Raw genomic sequence first — 22,812 nt, forward strand, 5'->3', positions numbered from 1 at the left:
TTGTGACTGTCGTGACATTAACTCATCTCTAAAAACAGATCCATTAACCACAACGATATGACATAATCCTTTTTATTTATTTTTGTTCTTTTTTTCTTTTTAATTAGAAATCATTTTTCTGAGCCGGGTTATGTTTTCAATCATGTCAATATAGTTTTTAGATCCAAATAAAAACTGTGGGTTTTAATGTTTACGTCTGTGTTGTGCGGGATCAACTCATTTCACCAAGTTTGACCTCTAATGTTCAAGAATCATGTTGAAGTACCGTCTTCTCTGACAACAATGCAGCAGCCAGTATGTCCTCCTAACTTAAGGTTCTGGTTCTGATTGCTCTGGATTTGTTTGGACCAGAGAAGGTAAGCGTTCAGATGGACTTCTCTCATCATTGGAGGTTTGTAGACAGACTAGAGACAGTCAGAGTTAGACAAATTAAGAAGCGTATTTTGTGACCTTTTAAGCTGCATTCAGCTTTAAAACTTCCTGTTTCAGTTTTCGATAAGTCAAAGATAGTGCTGTGCTTGTGTTGTTTGCTTCCAGCTCCCTGGACCACTGTGAAACATCCTCAGGATCTTCACCCCCCCTCCCCCTCCAGTGAGAACAGAAAAATGACACCTTAATCTTCCTTATGAGGTCTATGGCGCTCGTATAACCTGCAGTATTAACCAGGCAGCTGGATGTTTGAGGTGTAAAGACAAGAAGAAGATGAGCAAAAGCCGGGATTTTGGTATTAATGTGGTCAACCAGACACTTTTAATTTCATTTTTTTTTTGTTTAACAATGATCGTAGAACCTGATCGCTGTCAAATGATTTAAGTACACCAAAGAGGTCTGCAGCTCTGCAGAACCCAGACCAGCCGTCGATCCAATCCTGCTGCTCAGAAAGAAATAAAATAAAACTTAAAAAAAAATAAAAACATACAGCGTCACGCTAACAAGATGCCACTCTCGCCCTGTGAGTGCGTGCTCAGTGGAGAGAGAGAGAGAGAAACAGGAACAGACGACAAGAGTAATCTCAAGATTGCTTGTAAAATTACTTTTAAATGTAGATAATATTTGTATATAGGTAGATAATGTTTGGTTGATTTAAGGGGAATAGCAATAAGAACTTAAAGATCATTACAATCAGAAGGTCTTCGCTCACTAGCTAGGTCAACAGAGAACCGGTTATACATGCACTAAAAAAAAAAAAGAATAAAAAGACAAATTTAAAATTAAAATCAAGAGATTAAATCCAAATTTTGCCCAAACCTCCAAATGAATGTGATGCAAGGTTGATTCTCTTTAAGAAGAAATACATATTGGATTTCATTTTTTCTTTTTAAATAAAATGGCTAATTGACATTATTGCACATGAGCAAAAAGAAAAAGACAGTAATACTATTAGAGCTCTGTTCGTCCACCTCCTCCCCCATGACGGACCCTCCTGAAGCACTTCAAACATTCACAAACCTGGTGACAACGAGATGTTTCATCAACAGCAACCAAAGAAAGGGGGGAAAAAAACGGAAACGATGGATTAAAAACGTCGGCGTGGGTGAGAGGACAGATCAGACGGCCAGCAGAGATGAGGGTCGAACACTTAACATTGTGCTATAATGTACAGTAAATGGCTGCATAAGTGCTTTTTCTTTAAGCTCGAAGAAAAAAAAGTTGTCAAAAAAAAAAAAAAAAAAAAGGTATTTATTGTTGAGGCATCATTAAAAGTTAGCCTGTGCTATCCATTCAGGGGTGAGGATGTAAAAAAAAATCCCAAATAACGGGATCCCAACAGCTCAGGTAGGAACAGGTAGAAGAGAAATCTTTCTGGACATAAAAAAATAACCATGGTGATGTTATCTCTCGGATTCTGTCGCTGCTACATTAAAACCGCACCGAATTCTGTGCAACATCTGAAAAAAGGCTTCGAAGATGATTCCTCCGCACTCTTCCTCCATCTGTTGGTTTCGCATTTTCCTTTTTTTTTTTTTTTTTTACATGTTCCGCCGCCTCATTATTGGTGTTGATTGGCAGTGTCCAGGTCCAATAACATGGCAGAGTGATTCAGTAAAAAAAAAAAAAAACACAAAAAAACAAACACTGTAGTCGCAGTGAGGTCTTTTTTTTTTCCCAGGGGAGTCACTCCGGAGGAGGCAGACAGTCCGCCGCGCCTTCTCTTGTTGGATGTGTTGCGGGTCTTGCACGCGCTCAGACCGGCCCGTTTACAGACACTTCCTGGGGCGGGGGCGTTTCCTCTCTGTGGGCGTATGAGAAGAGGACACAGTCACAAATACGCCGCCGTTTACCTTATCTTTATCTGCCTCTGCTGAAAGAATATTAAGCCAGTTAAAAACCTGAATCTTCAAACCTGAAACCTGAATGTTTTTAACTAAAAAAAAAAGGTCCAAGTCTGTCCCCCCCGCGCCCCCAACAGGAACACGAAGATATCTCTAAATCGATTTGAATTTTTGACAGAATACAGATGTCAATAACCATCACTCACTCTGTGATTCACAGCTGGAGATTCTTCTTTTACAGAGGTGGACTCTGTGGTTATCATTTTATTTTTGTTTTCTTTACCAGTGTGTTTACTGTTAAGAGTCAGACACCCTAGAATCTTTCTAAATCAGCGTAAAGGAGACGTGTAGTGACTGAGATGATAAAGTGATGAACTGTGTGTGACGTCATTACGAGCTCCGAGGTGAATCGTATTTTTTTTCACGATGCATTACAATTGTTTTCAAGTCTCCAGAACCAGCCATCAAAGGCTTAAGTTCATATTTTAGGACAGTTAAAAAAATAATGTATAAATGTAAATGTGCAGCACTTACTTCCTGTCGGTCTGTGTAGCTACAGGTGAGCCGTCGGCGGGCGGCTGCTCTGACGCTGGGGGAGGATCTGACAGAGAGAGTTTCTCCAGAGACACGGGACTCTCCTCACTGCAGGACACACACACACACACACACACACACACACACACACACACACACACACACACACACACACACACACAGTTAGTCATTAGTGGGCTCCTATAACACAGTGTGTGCAGGTTTAAGTAAGCCTCCCTCCCTCTCTCTCTTTGTTTTGTAGCTGACCTTTGACCTCACAGCTAAGACAACAGAAAACAGCTTCTTCTATTCAGGGCGTCACAGAGCTCCTCTTACAGTCTGAGCCTGCATGTTAGCGTGAGAGAATCCTCAGAGGAGGACACAATATTACTAACCACTCTGTCAGCAGCATCGACTCCCCTCCTCTCAGATCTGCTTCTAACCTGCTGAACGTGAGTTTAAAGCGGACATTTCTGCAGAGGACCGAACTTTACCCAAAAAAGCCCAAACTGCATGAATGCAGTCCAGTCCATAATCATCTCAATGTGCTCATTATGTCTGTAAATATAGACACACTTCAGCTCTCTGTGCATGGCTGCGGAGTGGACGGGTCAGCAGAGATGCTGTAAGACACAAACCTTTTGAGGTCAGCTGTCTTGATAGCGGGGCCGACGGGCGTTTCGGAGGGGTTCGCTGAAGCAGCTTTCTTGTCTTCTCCTCCTCTCTCCTCCTCGCTGTCTGATCCTCCGGAGGAGCTGCTGTCCGAGGCCACCAGAGGAGCCTTCTTCTTCGCCTCTCCTCCCGCCGCCTCCAGAGCACCACACGAGGCACTGACGTCTGCTGGCGCACACACACACACAACGCGTCGTGCCGTTTACATCGTCGGATTACGAAGACGTTGTAAAGTGATGTTCAGAAGGGTCAAAGGTCAACACTCACCACTCTTCTCGTGGTTTTGTTTGGCTTGTTTTTCAGCGTCATTGCTGCCCGAGTCCACAGGAGAGCTGCACGTGGGCTCAGTCTCCTTCCTGCACGAGAGCATGACGACAACGGAGCAAGAAAAAATAAAAGCTGATTGTTAAGAGTTTGTATTTCTGGTCACATTTCAAAGAACCTGACCAGCACTGAATCATCTGAATGCTTGAGCAATACAACCGTTTGGATCATTGGGCTGATCATCTATTCAGGGGGGCTGATCAAGGACTACCTCAACCAATCAGATCTACTTTAACATTAAGATCACAGCAACATTAGCTTGTTTTTTTATGACTTCAGAATGTAACTCCTGCACAGGAAGCGTCACGCTGCTGTCCATGAAGAGACATGGATACGTTCAGACAAGTAAAGACCGAAGACTTGGTTCAAAGCAAATACCCAATCACAGTTTAGGATTTTGGGGGGAACCTGGAGTCGCCAATCAGATTTCTATTTGGACACTGATAGAGACAAACAAAAACACTGAAAGATTTAAATGTAGGATTTGATGTTGATGGTCACCCAGTGGAATTATTCCCAGCAGCCAGACCGGGTCAGACCGGTACTTAAGCATCACGTCTGATGTCTTTAAGATGAAATTAAACTCGATGCTCCTGTTTTTTTATTAAGTTCACTTCTCACCCAGAGAAAGGCTGGAACTCGGTGAAGTTGGCCCAACTGGTTCCCTGCACCCCCTCTCCGCTCCCCGCCGAGCTCTCCCACCCGGCTGGGGTCTGGGACGCTGCAGTCCCTCTAGAGTCCCTGAAGTTTGCCGTCCAGCCGGGACCTGGTGAACGACAGGAGACCGGTTCAGACTGGAGCCTCTATGAAAGGTCCGGCTTTGAACACGTTTCTGTGTTGCGTGCGCGGCGGCCGTCCTCTCGCTCACCTGAATCTGACGTGTTCTGCTCAGAGTCCTCGTCCTCATCAGATTCAGATCCGTGGTCCCGCTCCCTGCCTCCGTTCTCCAAGCTGCCTCTGGAGCTTCCCTCTGAAGTCTGTGAGACACCAAACCTGGAGGAAGGTGGTGATTGGTCGAAGAGAAAATGAGCGGGTTGAGATCGAGAGGAAGGACAATTGAAAGGTGCTGTACGCCATCGCCAGGTTTACCTTGTTCTGGATTTAACTTGTGTTGCATAGTTCATCTCCTTCTCCTCCCAAATGTCCTCTTCTTCCTCAGCATCATCAAACTGGCGTATCCTCTCTTTACAGCACGCTTCAAAAGCCGCCGCGTTGGCCTGAAAACAAAAACACTTTCATTTATTCTGCTGCAAACATAACCCTGCACACGGACTGGAAATAAAACCTTCCAGAGAAGTCCAGATCGCTTAGCGCCGACTTTAACAAGATCTCCAGGCCTTCATCTTCATCGAGAAGCCCCCCCCCCAGTCTTTTTTCAGTTTCACTTTTAACTTTGATATTATACAAACATGTCAATGATGATCCTAATGTAGTTGTGGGTTGTTGATTGGTTGACAGTGAAAACAAAACTCAATCAGTGAGAGTTGATGTCGGGCTGTTGACGATGACATTTCTCTATCAGAGGCAGTAACTGAGAATGACTTCAGCACTTACACTATTATCATCAGCATCTAGATTGAAGTTTATTTCTGCGATTCTGTCGAACGTGGCGCTGAGGAAAAGAGAAGAGAGAGAGAGAGAAAGAGAGAGATCAACATCGAGCAGGACGTCGCTCACGTTTTCATTCAAATGAGATCAAAAATTCAAAAGTCCCACGGTGTCGGACAGAAACGAGGCGTGAGGACTTTCCATCCTTACTTGATGTTTTCATCGTGTTCGCTGAACTCCTCATCGTTGAAGCCAAACTGATCCACAAAGTTGGCGGTCATCTGTTGGATCTGATAGTCTGAGAAGGCCTGGAGGAGGGGGGGGGTAGTTTAAGTTTCTTTACAACACAGTGAACTACATGTAAGACCACCCACAACAGGATATTTCCTCTTTACCTGCTGGAGAGACAGGTCGTTGGGGAAGGGGCTCTCCATGTCGTCGTCTTCACTGGACGAGTGCATGTTGTGTGTGCTCACCTGCAGGACACAGAGCAGAGGATCAGTGACATGACAGAGACGCCCTGCAGCTTCACTCGACACCAGTCAGATCCCAGTGTAGAGCGACGAATCAGAAGCTGTGACATGAAACTCAGCCCAAACATTTCCTTTGAAAGTTTGTGGAAAAACAGGAAAGAGAGAGAGAGAGAGAGAGCCGTCTGCTATCTGACTGAAGCTCTGTTCACATGATGCATCATCAGCTGGGCTCCTCTGCTAAGTTGTCAATGACACCTGATACCAGTGATTGAGTCATTTCCTCCAATGTACTGACGGTTCTGATCTGATCTGATTCATTCGTCTGGACACTGAGTGGCGAGATCACACGGTTTAATCTGAAACATGGTCGCTTAACGCCCTGGAATTTCACTTCATACATTACAGGCTTGATCGACCTCCTCAGTTATTATCAACCAGAGATCCTCAGGTCATACATGTGAAGAGGGTTTAGCCTCCGTCACATCTTATATAGTTTCCTCCTGCGGCCATGTTTTAACCCTGTAAAGTACACATCAGGTCTGAAGTTGTTTCTTGATCATTAAAGCCACACTGCTCGACTGCTCTTACTTTGTTTTCATTTTTATTTATTGAACAAATCTGCAGAGAAGCTGGTGACTGCTGCCCGCTCCTTCCCTGACTGACTGACTGCTCTGAACACAGCGAGCTAAAACTGGGAGAGAAGAAGAAGAAGAAGAAGAAGAAGAAGAGGAGGAACTTAGAAGAAAATGTTATGGCGCAGCAGATCCTGAGTTGTAATGAACAGCATCTCACCAGCTCCACAGTGTTTCTCCTGTTGGTCTCTCTCAGGGTCTCGTCCACGAAGCTCTCCCAGCGACCTCTGCAGTCCTCAGGAAGCTCTGCAAAATGAGGGGCTTTGATTTTTACTTACAATTTGATTGGATTTAAAGTCACTACTTTTCTGCATCGTGCTTTCTGCAGTGGATACTAACCTTTTATGAGGTCATTGATCTGGGCCTGTACTGGTCCTTTCTCCAGGTTCTGAACCACCATGTTGGAAATTCGGGTCAGATGACCCATGTTTCCTCTCCTGGTGCCGCCCTCAGACCTGAGAGTGAAAGAGACGCTACTTGTAACAACTCGTCACTGACGCTCCAGAGTTTAGTGCACGTGTGAAAACACCACTTACTGTATTTTGTCGTTCTCCTCCCAGGCATCAAGGATCCTCTGTACCAGATGACACTTCTGAAAGAGCTGTGGGTTCAAGAGAAACAAAGAAGTCAGCCGTCTGAACAGGTTAAAGGGAGGATTGAAAGCAGCTGGGGGGCAGTTTGATAAAGCTCAGCGTGACACCTACATGTACCACGAGGGCGTTGTGGACGGAGGTCTGTGGGTCACTGGTCCGGCCGGTCTCCACTGACTCTCCCAGCGCCTCGGGGTCGGATGCTGCGGGTGTCCCGTCGTGGTTCTGGAGGCCCGGACCGGCCCGCTCTTCTGAGGAAGGATGGTTCAGGATAGCCGCCACACAGAGCTCCACTTGGAAGTGCAAAAAGTTATTCCAGGAGTATTTGAAGAACAGATCCTGTTCAGAGAGACAGTGATGTGTGAGTCCTGGGAGAGTCGGCAGTCCCAAAGCAAACAGCACTTTTGATTATTTAGAAATAAGAGATGTGTCTGTAGCATTATGAACAGAAATGCTGTTTAACCAGGGCAACAAGGGAGATCAACTCTGATGGTCTCATCTGAACCTGCTGCCAATGACCCACACAGTCGGTGACGTGATGTAGTAATAAGTGCTTCTCCATCTCATGGCCGACCTCGTGCAAATCACCCTTCCAACAAAACACGAGCTGCAGGTTTGAAAACGAGCGGAGCGCGGTTTTGCTCACCAGTAGTAGGTCCATGGTGGCGAGATTGCAGAGCTCCTGGCAGATACTGGGAGCACTGGTCTGCAGCAGGGCGGCCACCAGCCGGGCCACGTGAAGGCGGGCGTTCCCCAGTGGCTGCTCTAGAACGCCAACGGTCGTCAATATTGCACTTTTCTGTCGAGGGAACGACAACAAGCAGTTAATGTTGTTTCACTGCAGACTCAAGAAGTCGACAAAAGAAGTATGAACTTTAATGACTTCATGACTGCTGTGTGTCTTTACCTTGGGGGGATCCAGAAGAAGCTGCTGGAAGTCCTTTAAATGGGGCTCAATGGCATTTAAAATACTGCTGTTGACAGTGTAAGACCTTTCATAACCCTGAGAATACAGATCCATCAGCCCTTCCAACCTGGGACATCAAACCAGAGGACCACAAAAGCAGAGAGTCAGTCGTCTTGAAAGATTTTGAAAACACTAACTCTACCTTTATTCTTCTCTAAAATAAGAGTCATCGATGTTCCCGAGAGGAAACCCCCAGGCTGCTCTCCCAAAGTGTGTGTATGAAAACCTCCTGGACTCACCCAGACCTCCTGGTCTCCAGTAAGGTAAGTAGCACTTGAGTTCCGTTAACGATGGAGGCCTCGTTTCTCTCCCCCTCAAACATGTTCTTGAGGAGCCCCGCTACACTTTCCTGCCTGAAGACAGAACGTTTGTGTAGAGGACATGAGGAAATTAAAAAACACAATAAAACAGGGCACCAGGAGCCTAATGGCTCGTGCACGTCATTCCCCACTCCCTCGCTCTCCCTGACTTCAGACTCTATCCACTGTCCTGTCTCTAAATACAGTCAGGAAAAAGTCCAAAAACAAAACATCAGTGTCTTTAACCCGTCTACAAGGTGTTCGCTAAAGTTCACAGTGAGGAAATAAACGGGTGAAATCCTTCTGTGCACCCAGGAAGTACCATCAAAAGTAACGCACTCGGGGTGAAAACGGTCAAACAGGCTCTGCTAGAAACCGTTTGAGCACGCGTCACACTGAGGGGTTCCAGAAGAACGCTTTAATCCAAACTGAGACATTTGCCATTCATGCCTGAGAACGTCACGTGAGGAGTGTTTTGTGTACGATCCTCCTGCCTGTGTGGACATGTAAGAAGACACGTCTCCGAGCGACTTACCAAAATGTTTAGATCAGAGGAGACATGAGAAACACCCACGAGATGACATTCAACCAACTTTCTCCCCCAACAAAAAAAACAAACAATCAGGGCTGCACTCTCGTAAATCATCGTTTCAAAATCCAAAATTAAGCAACTAAAAAAACATTTTTCATCAGTTTCCTCACAAGTTTCATCTTTAAATCCCTCCTTTAAAACTGAAGACACCTTTCCTTCTTCCTCCTAAAATTGTTAATAAAAAGGTGCAAACTTACGACTCTAGTACAGCCAATAGTGGGTCGGCCTCCATATTCTCCTGCATCTGATTGGCCTGGTCTCGACTAAGGCGGATGATGTCACAAAGTGTTTGGGATGCATTTGATTGTCTCTGAAATGCAAAGGACTCAAATCAGATAAGCGTGCGACTCCTTGAGTTATGGAGATGTGTGAGGCGTGTGGGACTCTCACCTCCTCGTCTTTGCCTGTATGGATGAGCTCTGTGAGTCTTTGTACCAACTTCTCCTCGTTCAGCCACTTGAGACAGAAACAACAGTCATGTGTTTAGATACTTTACGAGCAGGTGGCAGAAACACAAAGTCACATTTAGAGCTCTTACATGGAGGACCTCCTGCCTCAAGGGGGCAGGCTCAACGCAGCTGATGAGGCGCAGCAGCAAGTCCATCATGGCCGAGGCGTCAATATGTTTCAGCACCAGGCCGATGAATCCCTCCTTCTTCTTCAGAAAGGTAATCACCTGGGAAACAGAAGGAAGAGCTCAATACTTCTCTCTTTAAAAAGCAGATGTGTCACAACATGATTGCGTTTTGTTTCGGGGGGGTTTCTCAGTGTACCTGCTCAGTTTTCCTGGCTATGAGATTGCCGATGGTTTTGCTGAAGAAGCTGGCAAGTAGGGGATTGAGTGGTGGGTCCTGCTCCAGGAAGTGATATAGCATCTCAAGGAGAGAATCATCGGCGCCCAGTTTATCGTTTATTAGCGACACATCTGATGTGAGGAGCTCACAGGCGATGTTTGGAAACCTTCGGAGACAAACACAGAGAAAGGTGATGAGAAGGAGCCCCTGTTTGACAAAATGATATCTGAGGTGGCAGAATCTGAAAGGTTTTCTGATGACTGGATGTTTGATAGGTCATTGTGGTTAATACTGCTGACAAAAGGACGCTAGCTTCCTGCAAGCTAAATCAGCTGCTGAGTGCATGTTCATATCTCACCAGTAAATTAACAAATATTCACCATCTATCAAGCCACACATCCGCTAAATAAAAGAGGTTTACTCTGCTGGTTTCAACCCCAAAAAAGTCACAATGTTTAAAGTTGTCTGAGAATGCATCAAGATGCAAATCTGTGAAAAGTTTGATTTCATGACAGCAGTCAAGCGCTTTAAAAATGCCCACAGGTTGAAGTTTGGATAGAGAATGCATGTTTCAACACTGATGGTCTTTATGTTTTCATATTTGAATGACGCAGCATGAATTTGCAACTTCATGACGTTTATCAGCCTGTAGAAAAAAAAAAAGGTCTGAACTATACGTTTACATGCTGACTCCACCACTGGTCCCCTTCATCGTGTTTCTGGACTCACTTAAAGCGACTCCTCTCCTCCAGGTCGGCCGGCGGCTCTGTGGTGATGAGGGTGACCAGCTCCTGCATGCAGTGGTCCTGGGAGAGGAAGAGGAGCAGCCGGCGGTTCTGGGCCTTGCACTCCTGCAGGACGTCGTCCTCCTCCATCAGCTCTCTCAGCGTCACGTCCTCCCGGTCCAGCAGCTGGTCGATGTGGGAGGTGGTGTGCAGGTCGAACTTCCAAAACATGGTGGCCGCTGGGACGGGGGACACAGCCCTGGTAAGGAGGTGGAGGGGGGGGACAACAGATTGAGGAGGGGGGGAAGGGTTTAGGAAACAAACAGAGGAGGACAAGGGGACACAGGGAGGTCCAGTAGTGGACAAAACAAGAAAGGGAAGATGTGGAGCGAAAGAGGAGGGAAAAAAAAGAAAAAAAGATTTCAGCTACAAACTGAAGCTGGAGCGTCAGATTAGGAGAAGGATTTCATTTCAGACTGTAATATCGTAGGCCGTGTATTTCATCTGGTGAAAACAAGTCCTTATTTAGAACCATCGGGAGGATTTCAGATGCAGTCCTCCGGAAATTCTCCAGATAGTTTCAGGAGGGCATTTGTGAACGCGGCCTGTGAGTGAACACTACAGGAGCAGGACTGATGGAGGCCGGTTTAACAAACAGGAAGTAGAGTATTGAGGTGATTTACTGAGGCTGCAGGGACGATGACTACAGCGGGGTCACGACTGGCCAGGAGCGAAATCCAGTGAGATCCACCTCAGCACATCAAAACCCTCCACCTCTGTCTATGTCAGACTGACCTCACTGTATGACAGAACATCGCTCTGTGTCATGTCGGACTTTTATTCTCGGTCAGGAGTGGGGACTGAAAAGGCTCCATGTTGTGTCATCGTGAGGAGAAGTGTTTTCGCCTCTTATCCAGCCTTAACAGCTGGGTGATTGTGGTCCAGGTACATGTAACAATAGACTGCACACACACGCACACACACACGCACACACACACACACACGCACACACGCACACGCACACACGCACACACACACACACACACACACACACACACACACACACACACACACACACACACACAGCAAAGTGCTCACACATACCAGTGGATGAAATGTGGATATCTTTAATCAGACCTCCCCCTCGGGCAGGCAGGCATTTGTGTGTGTGCAGACGACAGAGAGTGTGGCGAGGCCTGGCATTTATCAGCATGGGTCTCCTCTTAAAACGCAGGCCTCTTTAGGAGATGGGACGCAGAGAGGCTCACCATAACCTGCAACGACACCAAACACACCAGAGATCGAGCAACTTCCACAACAAATAAGATTCTGTGCACACAACAGGAGAACATCCTTTCACTTCTGCAGCATATATGAGTTGGTACTGTTGTCCTGATGGTGGGTTAGATTTAGATTTTTATAAGTGCTTCTTTATGAATAAACTTTCGTATCTTTAAACAAATGTATACAGGCAGGAATGTAACCTCGTGCATGACAACAACGAGTCACCTGTTGTCAGCCACGATGCTAGAACGTTGTTAATGTATAACTTAACTCCCGGAGCCTTCCCACCAGTCACACTCCACATTGCAAACACATTAAAAACAAAATCTGTCGCTCCACTGTTCCCCGTGTTCGTCAGGAGGTTTTTTACCTTTTTTATATACGACAGCTAACGCGAGGGTGTCGTCTGTATCTCTAAAAGTCACATAAACATAAAAGGAGGTTTCAGTCAGGACAGCAGAGTCACGCGCCTCCATCCATCTCAGCCCGCAAACGCTCGCTTAAAATAATGTCTCATTTCTTTAAAAAAGAGAAAAAACTCAGACCATTTTTTTTTGGGGGGGGGGGACCAGTGTAGTGACTGATTTTAGGGGAGGGGGACCAAATGTCAGTGTCCGACCTCACGTGATTATAAAGTTTAGCTTTAACACGTCGGGTCATTGAAGAGTCAGTCAGAAGACTTAGAGTCGTTACCAGGAAGGTTTCATGTGAAGAAGGAAATAACTTCTATACTTAAAAAAAACGATGAAGACGATTTAGTCAACATCTCGTCCGTCTCATCGTTTAGTGCGAGAGGTTGTTGAACGCCCATAATCAGAGGGCGGTAAATAAAGAACGCATCCTAAACGATGCTTTAGTGCTCTCTCTAAGCAACCTGCTTTCAACTGTTGATGGTGGAAGTACAGCTGAAGGAGGAAATTAAAGTGCTTCCTCCTTTTCTCTCGTTTTTTTTTTTTTCTTCCTGTGGAGGAGCCTTCTCGTTCCCTGCACATGCAGCAGCAGCAGCAGCAGCAGCAGCAGCAGCAGCAGCGTCCATCTGGCATACATTTACACAAGTGCAATAATAACCCTGCTGAACGCTCCCTGTGGACACAGAGCAGGAAAGCAAATGCTTGACTTTACATCCAAAATAGAACCCACCAGAGGCGACCTCAACAAAAACAAGTCTGCTGGCACATAGACCATGAAAAGAGGAACAATAGCACACGTTAAGGGCATATGTGTTGCTGCTGTGAGCCAACAATAGGCTGTAATGAAGTAAGTTTAGACAGCAGGGAGATCAAGCAACAAGGAAACCCCGACTCACTTTTACACGAGCTGCCTCTCACTCGAATAACGTGCAGCTGCAGCATGTTGTTCTTTATGTGCCACCAAGTCGAGGGCAGAGCCATGGACAGTTTCACTCAACCTGTTGCTGCTCACGTTGACTTTCATGCACCGATAAGCGTGACTGTGACGTGAAGACGCTCTTTAAATGTTACTAACATGAAGCTGCTGTTCTCCGACGACACTCTCCACCTATACGACGCTTTCTAAGGAGCAGCATTCTTGATCTCGTGTCAGCACTGGTGTAAAAATAGACTTTGCCCACTAGCACACAAACCTCATGTAGTCCCATTTTTTATTACTCACTAGTTTAAATGTATGTAAACTCGGCAGTGTTCTTTTAGTTTGGTGATGAATGAGCAGAAAGGAAAGGTCACTTTTTCTAGTATCGTTCAACCTTCTGAATACTCGCTACGATATGTAACTCCAGAGAACAGATTCACTCAGCAGCAAGTTGCTGCTCAATTTGACTTGAATACGATGAACATGAAGGTGCAAAATAAGTTGAACAGCTTCGTCACGAGTGTTTGGTACACTGCTGTGAGTTCGGGTTGGTTTTAAAGGGGAGTTGTGCTTTGTAATGCGCCTTCACACGAACCGAGCATTCACAACCAACACATCGCAATGAATTACTATTTTTCATAATCAAGCGATGCGTTTTCTCACAGCACGCTTTGAAACTATTTAAAGGAAACTTATCTCGTGGCATCACGTCGATACTGTCCCACGGTGTGGATACAGTCAGATGAAGTTTAGAGTCGCCCTCGGATACCCTCAGATTCTTAATTATAGTCAACATGTATGTATTAATCACAAAATAGAACAATGTTCTGCATGCGTGTTTCACTCATGTCCACCTGCCTACGTCACTAATGTCGTTTTTCCCCACTATGGATGTGTTGGCTATAAATGTAATATTTAACATACATAATGTATTGACAATAATTCAGAAGACTTCCTCACACCGGCAGAATCCAAAGAAAGTACTAACTAGGGCTGAGCTATTAATTGGGAATTAATTGAAAGCAACATTCAAAACCTCATATCGACGTACTCTTGCCCATGTCGATTATTTCGATTATTTTCAGGGTAGAGTCAAAGTGACGACATGTCCAATCTGCGATGTCCATCGTTTGGACACATTTTGTCTTTAAGAAAGATGACGCCGAACAAAAACTAGTGAAAGTGTTTTATTTTTTTACTGTTTTAGAACAGTTCATTTATATTTTACAACTAAAATGTGGTTTGTGTGCTCAGGTACTTTCTGCTTATGTGAAGGATTCCTCTGATTTATTTGTAAGTCTTCAGTCCTTCTCTGAGAGCACCAGCGTCTCCCTCTACTACACTCAATGTGTTATTAACAGCATCTCTAATTTGTAAGAAGAAGAAAAAGAAGTAATGCATATGGGCTTGTCCATTTAAGAGTGTCTAACAATGAGAGACACGCTGGTTAGTTTAGTTTGAGAAATGTAAACTGAGCTGCAGCAGCTCTGGCATGGAGGAGACATCAACTGACCCGAGGCTGGAGCTCAGATTTCTGTTTACTTCAACTCTGATGGAGGCTCCACTACCACATAATACTGAATAAAATGTATAAACATTTAATCCGCAGTGACCCCCCCAGTCTTTGTAGTCATTTCATCCCCGTGAGGCCTTAATAAACATTGAACACATTCAGATTAATTCAGACAGTTTTAGAAGCTCAGTCAGATTAACTCAGTCTGTCTAAACTGCGAACAACACTACTTTAGGTCGACTAGCCATTTGAGTACAGATACAAAAAAATAAAGGATAAAAACGAAAAATATAAAATGTCTTACAAGATAAATGTTAGTTTCAGCAGAAGTTACGTTGCCTGATCTGGATGGCAACCACGTAAAAGTCAAGTTCACACCTTCAAAGTGATCCCACAGCTAAACACAAAGTTAGCAAACATTAGCTCCTAAATAATCAAACTAACTGGGTTTAAGTTTAAGAGTACAAAGTTGTCAAAATGTTAGGAAACATTTGGCTACCGTGTAGGTTAGTTCCTCCTTAGCTCTGATTAGCCGCGAAGCTAATTAGCTCCCTCACAGTTAACTGGGCTAAAGTTAGCGAAGTTAAAAAAGCTCTAAACTTGGGTTCAACTTTGTCGTCGCAGCTGAAGGAGTTCATATCAGCCGGTGATCTTATTATATTTTTTAAAATCCAAAAAAATTCACCTTTGATTGCGAGTCCGCCGTCTCTCTTCCCGTCTATGTCCGGCTGTTGGTAGAGTTTTTCGGGTTTTTTTCGTCAGGGCAGCTAGCTCTGCGGCTAACTATCAGCTAGCCGTGAGTGCTAACATCCATTAGCATGTGAGAGATTTGTTTTGAAGAAGGGTCAGTCTGCGACAGCTCGGGCTACAGGGAGCTAGCCCAACTTAGCTAACCTCACTGAAATCTGGCTTTAAAGTCGATCAAATTAACGGTTACCCGGCGTTAAGGGCCAATCAACACGACCAACGACGCCTGCTAACTCAAATAAGAGTGAGCGGCGCGTACTCACGGACACAATAATTCAAACCTGAGGCTAAAGTTAAGCAAGCAAAGGTGGGAAGAAAAAAAAAACTCAGTCATAATTTTCGAATCAAAATGGCGACATGGCACGGGAGCGCGCAAGAGAGCCACACGGGCACGAGCACCGAGCTCAGTAAGTGTGAAAGGTGCGACGCGGCTTTCTCTAACAATTCATCCAAAAGTCACAGTAAACACTCAGAGTTTTGATATTTTACAACTTAAATATACATATTATCCTTTTATTAAAGAAACAAATAAAACGGGCCATAACATTTTCAGGTTTCTGTCAGATACAAACTTCCTCGCGCTGCGGGTTTAGTTTGTGTTCACGGTTCTTTGTTTAAAGTTTATTGTATTGTTTAAAAGCTATAACAAAGCAAGTGTGCGAGACTGCAGGTGGCTTTTTATGATGCTCTGAGAATATGGAGCAATGCTATTGTGAGATGTTTTTACAGGCACACTCTACTCTACAAGAGATGACGGTTTTTATTATTATTGTTATTATTATTATTTATGGGGTTTTAAGTTTTGTGCTCCGCCTTTTCAACCTTTCTGACTGTTTTCAACAGGCTGCAGGTAGTTTTCTGCATGTTAATGTTAATCAAGAGATCTTTAAAAACTAACCTCTTCAACATCGCTTACAATGACTGAGTCCCATCCTTCCCCCTTCCATGTTTTGTTTGATTGTTGTTGTTGTTTTTTTGTCAAAGCGTCTTTGAGTATTTAGAAAAGCACTATATAAAACTAATGTATTATTATTAATATAGTTTTTATTTGTCAGTAGTTTCAGTGGTCAGAGCAAAAACTCCTGCCCACTGTCTAACTTGCCATAAAAGGTTGTTGTTGATTTTTTTTGCAAGTTATTAAGCTCACAAGAGTAAATGTGACTTTAACACACATTTGTTTTTGAGTCCCAATAGAGTCAAGCTAAGAAGATTTATGTGTTGCCAAATGGTGTTACTTACATAAGCCTATCATTAGCATGTGCAAAGACACTTCATGCCACCCTGCACAAGTTACTCTGCATGCATTTACCTCGGATCTCAGGAGCTGAGAGTGACTTCAAACCTGAGTTGACCTGTTTGAGTTGCAAGTCGGACAAGCAAATCCTCCAGTAGTACATTTGTTTTAGCTAATAAGAGACGATAACAGAACACTAATAGTGTGACAGCATGTCCACAGAGAGAGCTTGCATGATACTGTGTGACTGAGTTAATTACACAAAAAGAGGGACTAGCTGCTAATAAACACAGTAAGATATAGACTTGTCTTGTCTATGATGCATGTAGTAGCCATGTTGGATTTTAACTTTGACAACTCAGAACTTCCGACTTCCGAGATCAAATGTAACGCAGTATCACACCGGACGGGCCACCCAAGGCCCCCAAAAAAGCTTTGACACGGCCCTGTTCTTGGGCTTACATGGCACCAAGATTTAAAATGATCCAGGGTGAGGAGTTGATTGTAGGTCTATTCAATGTCATGTAACATAACAAAAGATAATTACAAAAAAAAAACAATCAACAGACCAATATGAGTAAATCCTAAAATCCATGATGAAGCACATTTATAAATTATATTGTGAAAGAAAAGGCCTGCCCTCTCTCCCATGTGGTTCATACAAGAAAAGACAAAAAGATACGTTTTTTGCTTCTCTGCCTTTCAAATGTCTCATATTGATTATTTGTTCTATTATATATATATATATAGAGAGAGAGAGAGAGATTCATTTAACAGTTATAGTGCAGCGAATACATATGTACATTCATTGTTTAGAAGTGAATGAATACATACAATTAATATAATATAACCGTTATAAAGCAGTGAATTAAAATGATTGTATAAGATGGTGAACAGTTAGCAGTTTCTTGTTTAATCTTTAATTCTGTATGTCCTTTGTATAGTTTTTTCTTTTACTTCTTCTACCTTTACGCCTCTGTTCACTCTATATTCTTCTTCATTCTCTCCTTCTTTCCTCCTCCTCTGTATCCCACAATGCTTAGCGAGCACTCGTTTGGATCATGGACCAAAGCGGTAAGCAGAAAAGCCCAACCAGGCCGACCATATGAACTTATTAATCTATGAATTCATCATTTCGCTGTCACAGTCTTTGCTTTCCCAGCTCTACAAACAGCCTCACTGCATTTCTACTTTTAAAGAGTTTGCTACATCGTCTAGTTTTCATCCAAAGCAGCTTTTTAAGTTAGCCCGATCCATGCTAATGCTAGTGTTAGCTAAAAACAGGCTCTGATGGAGCGAGGCTAAAACTGGCGTGCTCGCTCAAAGTTAGCATCAAGTACTGAATGTTATGATTTTCTCACTTGTCCCTTTTCTGTCCCATTTGCACAATTACTTCTTTAAATGGAAAACAATATCATTTCAGTCTGTGAGAAGGAGCAACCTGCTCATTAGCTGTAATATAGTTAGGGGCTCAAATGCTACCTAACCAGCGTTAGCATGATGCTAACTATACGAGTGTTGACACCAAACATTTATTCTGATTAAAAACACTTAATTAATCCACAGGGGGCGTTTCTGTCGTTTTGTAAACAATATATATAAGAAATATAGGGGTGTAAATGTGAAGAAAATAAGACGTGGAAAAACAAAATAAAGCAGGAAGAACAATGAGTGTTAAATAAGTAAAACTGTTCACAACAAACAAACAATAAAGACATTCAGTCAGGAAGAGGCAGAAAAAACAAAGAGCCTAAATAATTTATCTAAAAAAATTATCACATTTAAAACAACAACACATAATTAAGACGCAGAAAAGAAACTGTGTACAGTAAATGTGTGCATGTGTGTGTAACATCTGTTTAAACACACCTGTAGTGACACCTGAACAAAAAGACTGCTTATAAAAACGTTTTCAGCATTTCTGATAAATCATAAATAATGAGTTGTTAATAATAGCATTTCTATTTTGTGTCAGGCATTATTTTTGTTTTAGTTTTAGCAAGCAGCAGGTTTTGGACTGATAGAAATACAGGTTCTGTAGTTCACTGGCTCTAAATGAAATTGAAAATTGACTTCTGTGAGTCAAATATTTCGCAGGATCTAAGGCTTGATGGGTTGAGTACAAATGGACCTGGAAATTTAAAAACCTCTTGAAGTGCTCAGGGATATTCCCTTAACTTGATTGTTTTGTTGACAAAAACATATTTGAGAGATATTGATTTGATGAATGTTAAGAATCTGGAGCTTCTGAAACAATGAAGCAGAAGAAGCATCCTATGATACTTGTCATAATAAACATATATTCATGTCTGTTTTGATACCATGGCAACGAAAAATACTAATCCCAGGAGCCCAATATGGGTGAAGGTTTTGTTTTTTTATTTTCTTTACGTTGCCAACATATTTGTGCAACTTTACAATCAGAAATGTGGTTACAGTTGCTCTTAACACATTAAAGAAGTAGAAAAAACACACGTATGTAGATGTATAAAAAGATATGCAATAAGTTTCAAAGCCAAAATATCTGAAGAAATAATAAGGTATGTCCACTTACAGTGGGTCAAATATATGAACAATCTTTATAAAATTACACATGCAGTGTTAAGAAGTGTTCAGTGACGTTTTCCAGCTTGTATCAGGATTGCACACATGGGACCATGTTTACAGGTAGATGAGATTGCAGAAGTTTCTAGTGTTGATTGTGTGCAGACGTTTGCATGGCACCTATCATATGAAATAGATGTACGATAGATTTTTTTTTAAAATTCTGAACTTTTTCGATACTGATCCCATATTATACTCACACTTTACAAAAAGAGCAGCTCTAGACCTTATATTTACATAAACATTAATCCACCATGGGCACAACAATATATATATTTGTATTTTAGCAAAGGTGCCGTTACAAATCTCATCACACCTTTGTGCTTTCATATTGATTCTGCAACAGCTTAATACTGTACTATACTAAAAGCATGGCACAGCAGACACACACACAGTCAGACATTGTGTTTTGTCTTACTTCTGCCTTTGTTTCCCCTGCAGACAATGATCTTCAAGGCAGTGATGGCTCTGGGATTTTGGGAGGCCCAGATGTCAGAAGAAGAATCCCAATCAAGCTCATATCGAAGCAGCCCCTAAGGAGCAAACCTCCACCACGAACACAGAGACCCAGCAACAGGCCAATCAAAAGTGAGCCCGGAGAAGATGGTAGGCTCAGTCTGCAGTGCATCATGCCTCAGAACTTCTCTGAAAACTTAAAATGGGTCTTTAAGAGTTCAGAGACATAGAGGTCCTTTCATATTCTCAGAAGGGCACCCATGCAAAATGTCAGTGTGTGAGGTTTCTCCCCACAGTTAAAAATGCTTTGGTGCCTGATCGCCTCCCAGTGATGTCATGTGTCTCATGTACGGAGGCATAGTCCTTGTTGCAGCAGCTGTGCATTCAGCTTTATACAACGGCCCATGTATTAAAATAAGATGCACAACAAGCTTATGCAGGTGATGGTCACCAGTTTGTCTTTGCACCACCAGAGAGTGCAAGTGAGTTACATATGGTGACCTTAAGTAACTTTGCTTATTTTATGCAGTAAGAAAAAAGACAGTATAGTAAAATGTACATGTCATTGTCAGTGTCATTTTATCAGAACATATGTTTTATTTTGATATACAGACGAGTTGCGCCACATTTCTTTTATCGTACCCAGATAATTTTAGTTTCTGATAATTTGGAAATATCAATGATTATTGAAAATTACCCTATCAAGGAACTTGGTCACTTCTTTAGGGCTCTATTAATACGAATGGTCTCTGGCTGTGTCAGTGCCTCTGCATTGCTCTGTAATAGTAATCTGTGCTCTGCAGATAACTTTGTCTTCAAACAAGAGGAGCGCTTTGACTGTGGAGCGAAAGCTGGGGACGTGTTTGCCACTCAGAGGAGATTCCCCCAGCAGATGTTCTGGGACTATAAGGTAAGTTAGTGGCGGTGTCTGAACCCACTCAACAACCTGTGAAGGGTTTCTAGGATCAATGGCAAACACTTCATCACTTGTGTCTGGTGCTTAGTCTCCGTCGCCATAACAGCATCATAACCCCCTCTCACCCCCCACTGCAGTCAGATAACCTTTTAAAATGTAACCTTAAAGTACCACAGATTTATTTTTTGTTTGAGTAATGATCATTTTATATATTTTTTTTCTTCAGTCAGGTTGATTACTCATCAGTCGGTTTGCTGTGTGTCTGTATTTGTGTTTATTTTCTCTGTACATTTTGTTTGAATTGAGTTGTACAGCTGTCTCCTTCACACAGACTGTTTTAAACAATTTCTTCCCCCATGTTTTGTTAGTTCTTGTAATTTCAAAGATTTGCCTAAAAATTAGACTCTTCAGTACTGATGATGATTTGAGTGTGTTTAAGTTGCGGTCACCTGTAATGTTGATCTATTTGTCCTTCACAGCTAAATTTGATTGGAGAAAGGGATGAAGTACCAATTCACTTTTGTGATAAATGCGGTCTTCCTATCCAGCTTTATGGACGGATGGTATGTGATTTATTGATTCATTGAACTGTCGTCTTTTGCAGTCCAGCAACGGTTCATTTAAATGTTTAATAACCTTTCCTTTTAATCACTCAGATCCCCTGCAAACATGTTTTCTGCTACGACTGTGCTTTGCTCCATGAAAAGAAAGGAGATAAGATGTGCCCTGGGTGAGCTTTTCAATGTTTTGTTTTTCCCAAACAGTTGAACAGCAACATTTAAGTCTAAGCAGTCTGTTTGGGCTTTCGCCCTTCCAGAAACTCCTGAAAGAGGAACTGTATATGTGAATGCAAACAGACTCTTCGAAGCCGTCCTCCCGATGTTTTCCGGAGTGCATGTGTGAAAACAGCTTCACTGTATTCTTATAAGTGTTAATTAACAGTTGTTTTTGTCCCTGTGTTCAGACTCACCATGTATAACTGCACAGACCCCGTGCAGCGCATCGAGCAGTGCCAGCGCGGCTCCCTCTACATGTGCAGCATTGTGTCGGGATGTAAACGCACCTACCTGTCCCAGCGTGACCTGCAGGCTCATGTCAACCACCGCCACCTGAGGGCAGCCAAGTCTGGAAGCCGCCAGGAGCCGGTCCACCTGCCTCCTTCATCTGAGATCCCTGAACGGTTCCGTGTGCCTCCACCTCACCTCCCAAAGAACCACGTCCACCTGCCCAACCCGCTCCAGCACGGCGGCCATGACCCCTACAGTCAGCCGCCCCCTCCCTCCGCTCATGACGCCCCGCCACCAAACTCTGGTCTCGGCCCGGAGACATTCCGCATCGCCACGGTAACGACACGTAAACATAGTAATCTCATCACTGTGCCCATCCAAGATGACTCCTCCTCACGGGAGCCGCACCCTGGTGGACCAGGCCCTGCTCAGCCCCCCCACCATCACCCTGGGGACTATCCTGGCCAGCCCCCTGTAGTGACCCACGCTCACCACATGATGGCACCACCACAACAGCACTTTGGCCCCCCACCTCCCCCTCCTCCTCCAATCAACCACCCCATGCAGCATCCTCCCCAAGGCTCTGGGACACCACATATGGTGTACAACCAGGCCCCGCCTCCCCCTATGTCCAACGCTCCCCCACCTATCACCCCACCTCCAGGGCACATTATGGGCCAGTTACCACCTTATTTGAACCACCCACCCCCAGGACCTCCACCACAACACACTGGCCCCCCTGTTAATGCCCCCCCTCCTCATCATTACAACCCAAACTCCATGCAACAGTTCCCCGAAGACCAAGGCACCCTCAGCCCTCCTTTCAGCCAGCCTGGAGGGCTGAGTCCTGGGATGTGGCCAGCTCCAAGAGGGCCCCCTCCTCCCCGTATGCAGGGTCCCCCTCCCCAGGGCCAGATGCCTGGTCCTCACCACCCAGATCAGGGCCGCTATCGACCTTATTATCAGTAAACTGCCTCCTGACTGAACAGGCAGCAGTCTGTTTGATTCTCGTCAACACCACCCGTCTGATAAATGTGATAGTAAACCTCAGGGTTACACCATGTAGGACTTTTTCTTTTGGATAAAACTGCCCCAAAGTAAATGTGTCCGTGCTGCACATTTAGTTAAGTGTACTGAACTTCCCGCTGAACAAACAACAGACTTTGAGAAGAACAGGAATGTCCCTTTTTTTTAAATAGTGTATGGTAAATATTTCTGTATATATGTCAGCTGATTACACGCGGATGTACTGTACATTAAAAGACGTCACCTATGTCTCAATAAATTTTTAACAGCAGA

General features: G+C 43.8%; 2 protein-coding genes across 3 annotated transcripts in view; one reads left to right on the forward strand and one right to left on the reverse strand.

Annotated features, from left to right (window-relative positions):
• The first annotated feature begins 614 nt into the window (after positions 1-614).
• On the forward strand, positions 615-22,810 carry cbll1 (Cbl proto-oncogene-like 1, E3 ubiquitin protein ligase). Of its 2 annotated transcripts, none has more exons than XM_079335029.1 (8): positions 615-724; positions 2,827-2,918; positions 10,448-10,685; positions 19,576-19,722; positions 20,394-20,500; positions 20,986-21,069; positions 21,163-21,236; positions 21,471-22,810. In XM_079335029.1, the coding sequence occupies exons 1-8, from the start codon at positions 703-705 to the stop codon at positions 22,480-22,482; spliced, it is 1,776 nt and encodes a 591-aa protein (XP_079191155.1). In that variant the 5' UTR covers positions 615-702; the 3' UTR covers positions 22,483-22,810. The 2 variants fall into 2 exon arrangements, with proteins under 2 accessions (XP_079191155.1, XP_079191154.1); XM_079335028.1 differs by having other exon boundaries at positions 617-724; positions 19,576-19,740.
• The window catches only part of LOC306818103 (serine/threonine-protein phosphatase 6 regulatory subunit 2-like), a gene marked incomplete at its 3' end in the record, with an annotated part of 58,110 nt that continues 39,033 nt past the window's right edge, over positions 3,736-22,812 (reverse strand). The window contains exons 2-10 of the mRNA XM_079335476.1: positions 6,796-6,911; positions 6,617-6,717; positions 5,747-5,827; positions 5,562-5,659; positions 5,358-5,415; positions 4,893-5,020; positions 4,672-4,796; positions 4,425-4,569; positions 3,736-3,835 (exon numbers count right to left, since the gene is read on the reverse strand). Coding sequence (XP_079191602.1) covers positions 3,736-3,835; positions 4,425-4,569; positions 4,672-4,796; positions 4,893-5,020; positions 5,358-5,415; positions 5,562-5,659; positions 5,747-5,827; positions 6,617-6,717; positions 6,796-6,883 — 924 coding nt within the window. The 5' untranslated portion in view covers positions 6,884-6,911. The remainder of the gene's footprint in view (positions 3,836-4,424; positions 4,570-4,671; positions 4,797-4,892; positions 5,021-5,357; positions 5,416-5,561; positions 5,660-5,746; positions 5,828-6,616; positions 6,718-6,795; positions 6,912-22,812) is intronic.

The sequence above is a fragment of the Symphodus melops genome, assembly GCF_947650265.1.
Source record: "Symphodus melops genome assembly, chromosome: 22".
Taxonomy (NCBI): Eukaryota; Metazoa; Chordata; class Actinopteri; order Labriformes; family Labridae; genus Symphodus; species Symphodus melops.

Excerpts from the sequence above, each read along its gene's own strand:
- cbll1 (XM_079335028.1), top strand. The coding sequence starts at position 703 with ATGAGCAAAAGCCGGGATTTTG. Across the intron at positions 19,741-20,393 it reads AAGTGAGCCCGGAGAAGATG|ATAACTTTGTCTTCAAACAA; the intron begins GTAGGCTCAGTC and ends TGTGCTCTGCAG. Across the intron at positions 20,501-20,985 it reads AGATGTTCTGGGACTATAAG|CTAAATTTGATTGGAGAAAG; the intron begins GTAAGTTAGTGG and ends TGTCCTTCACAG.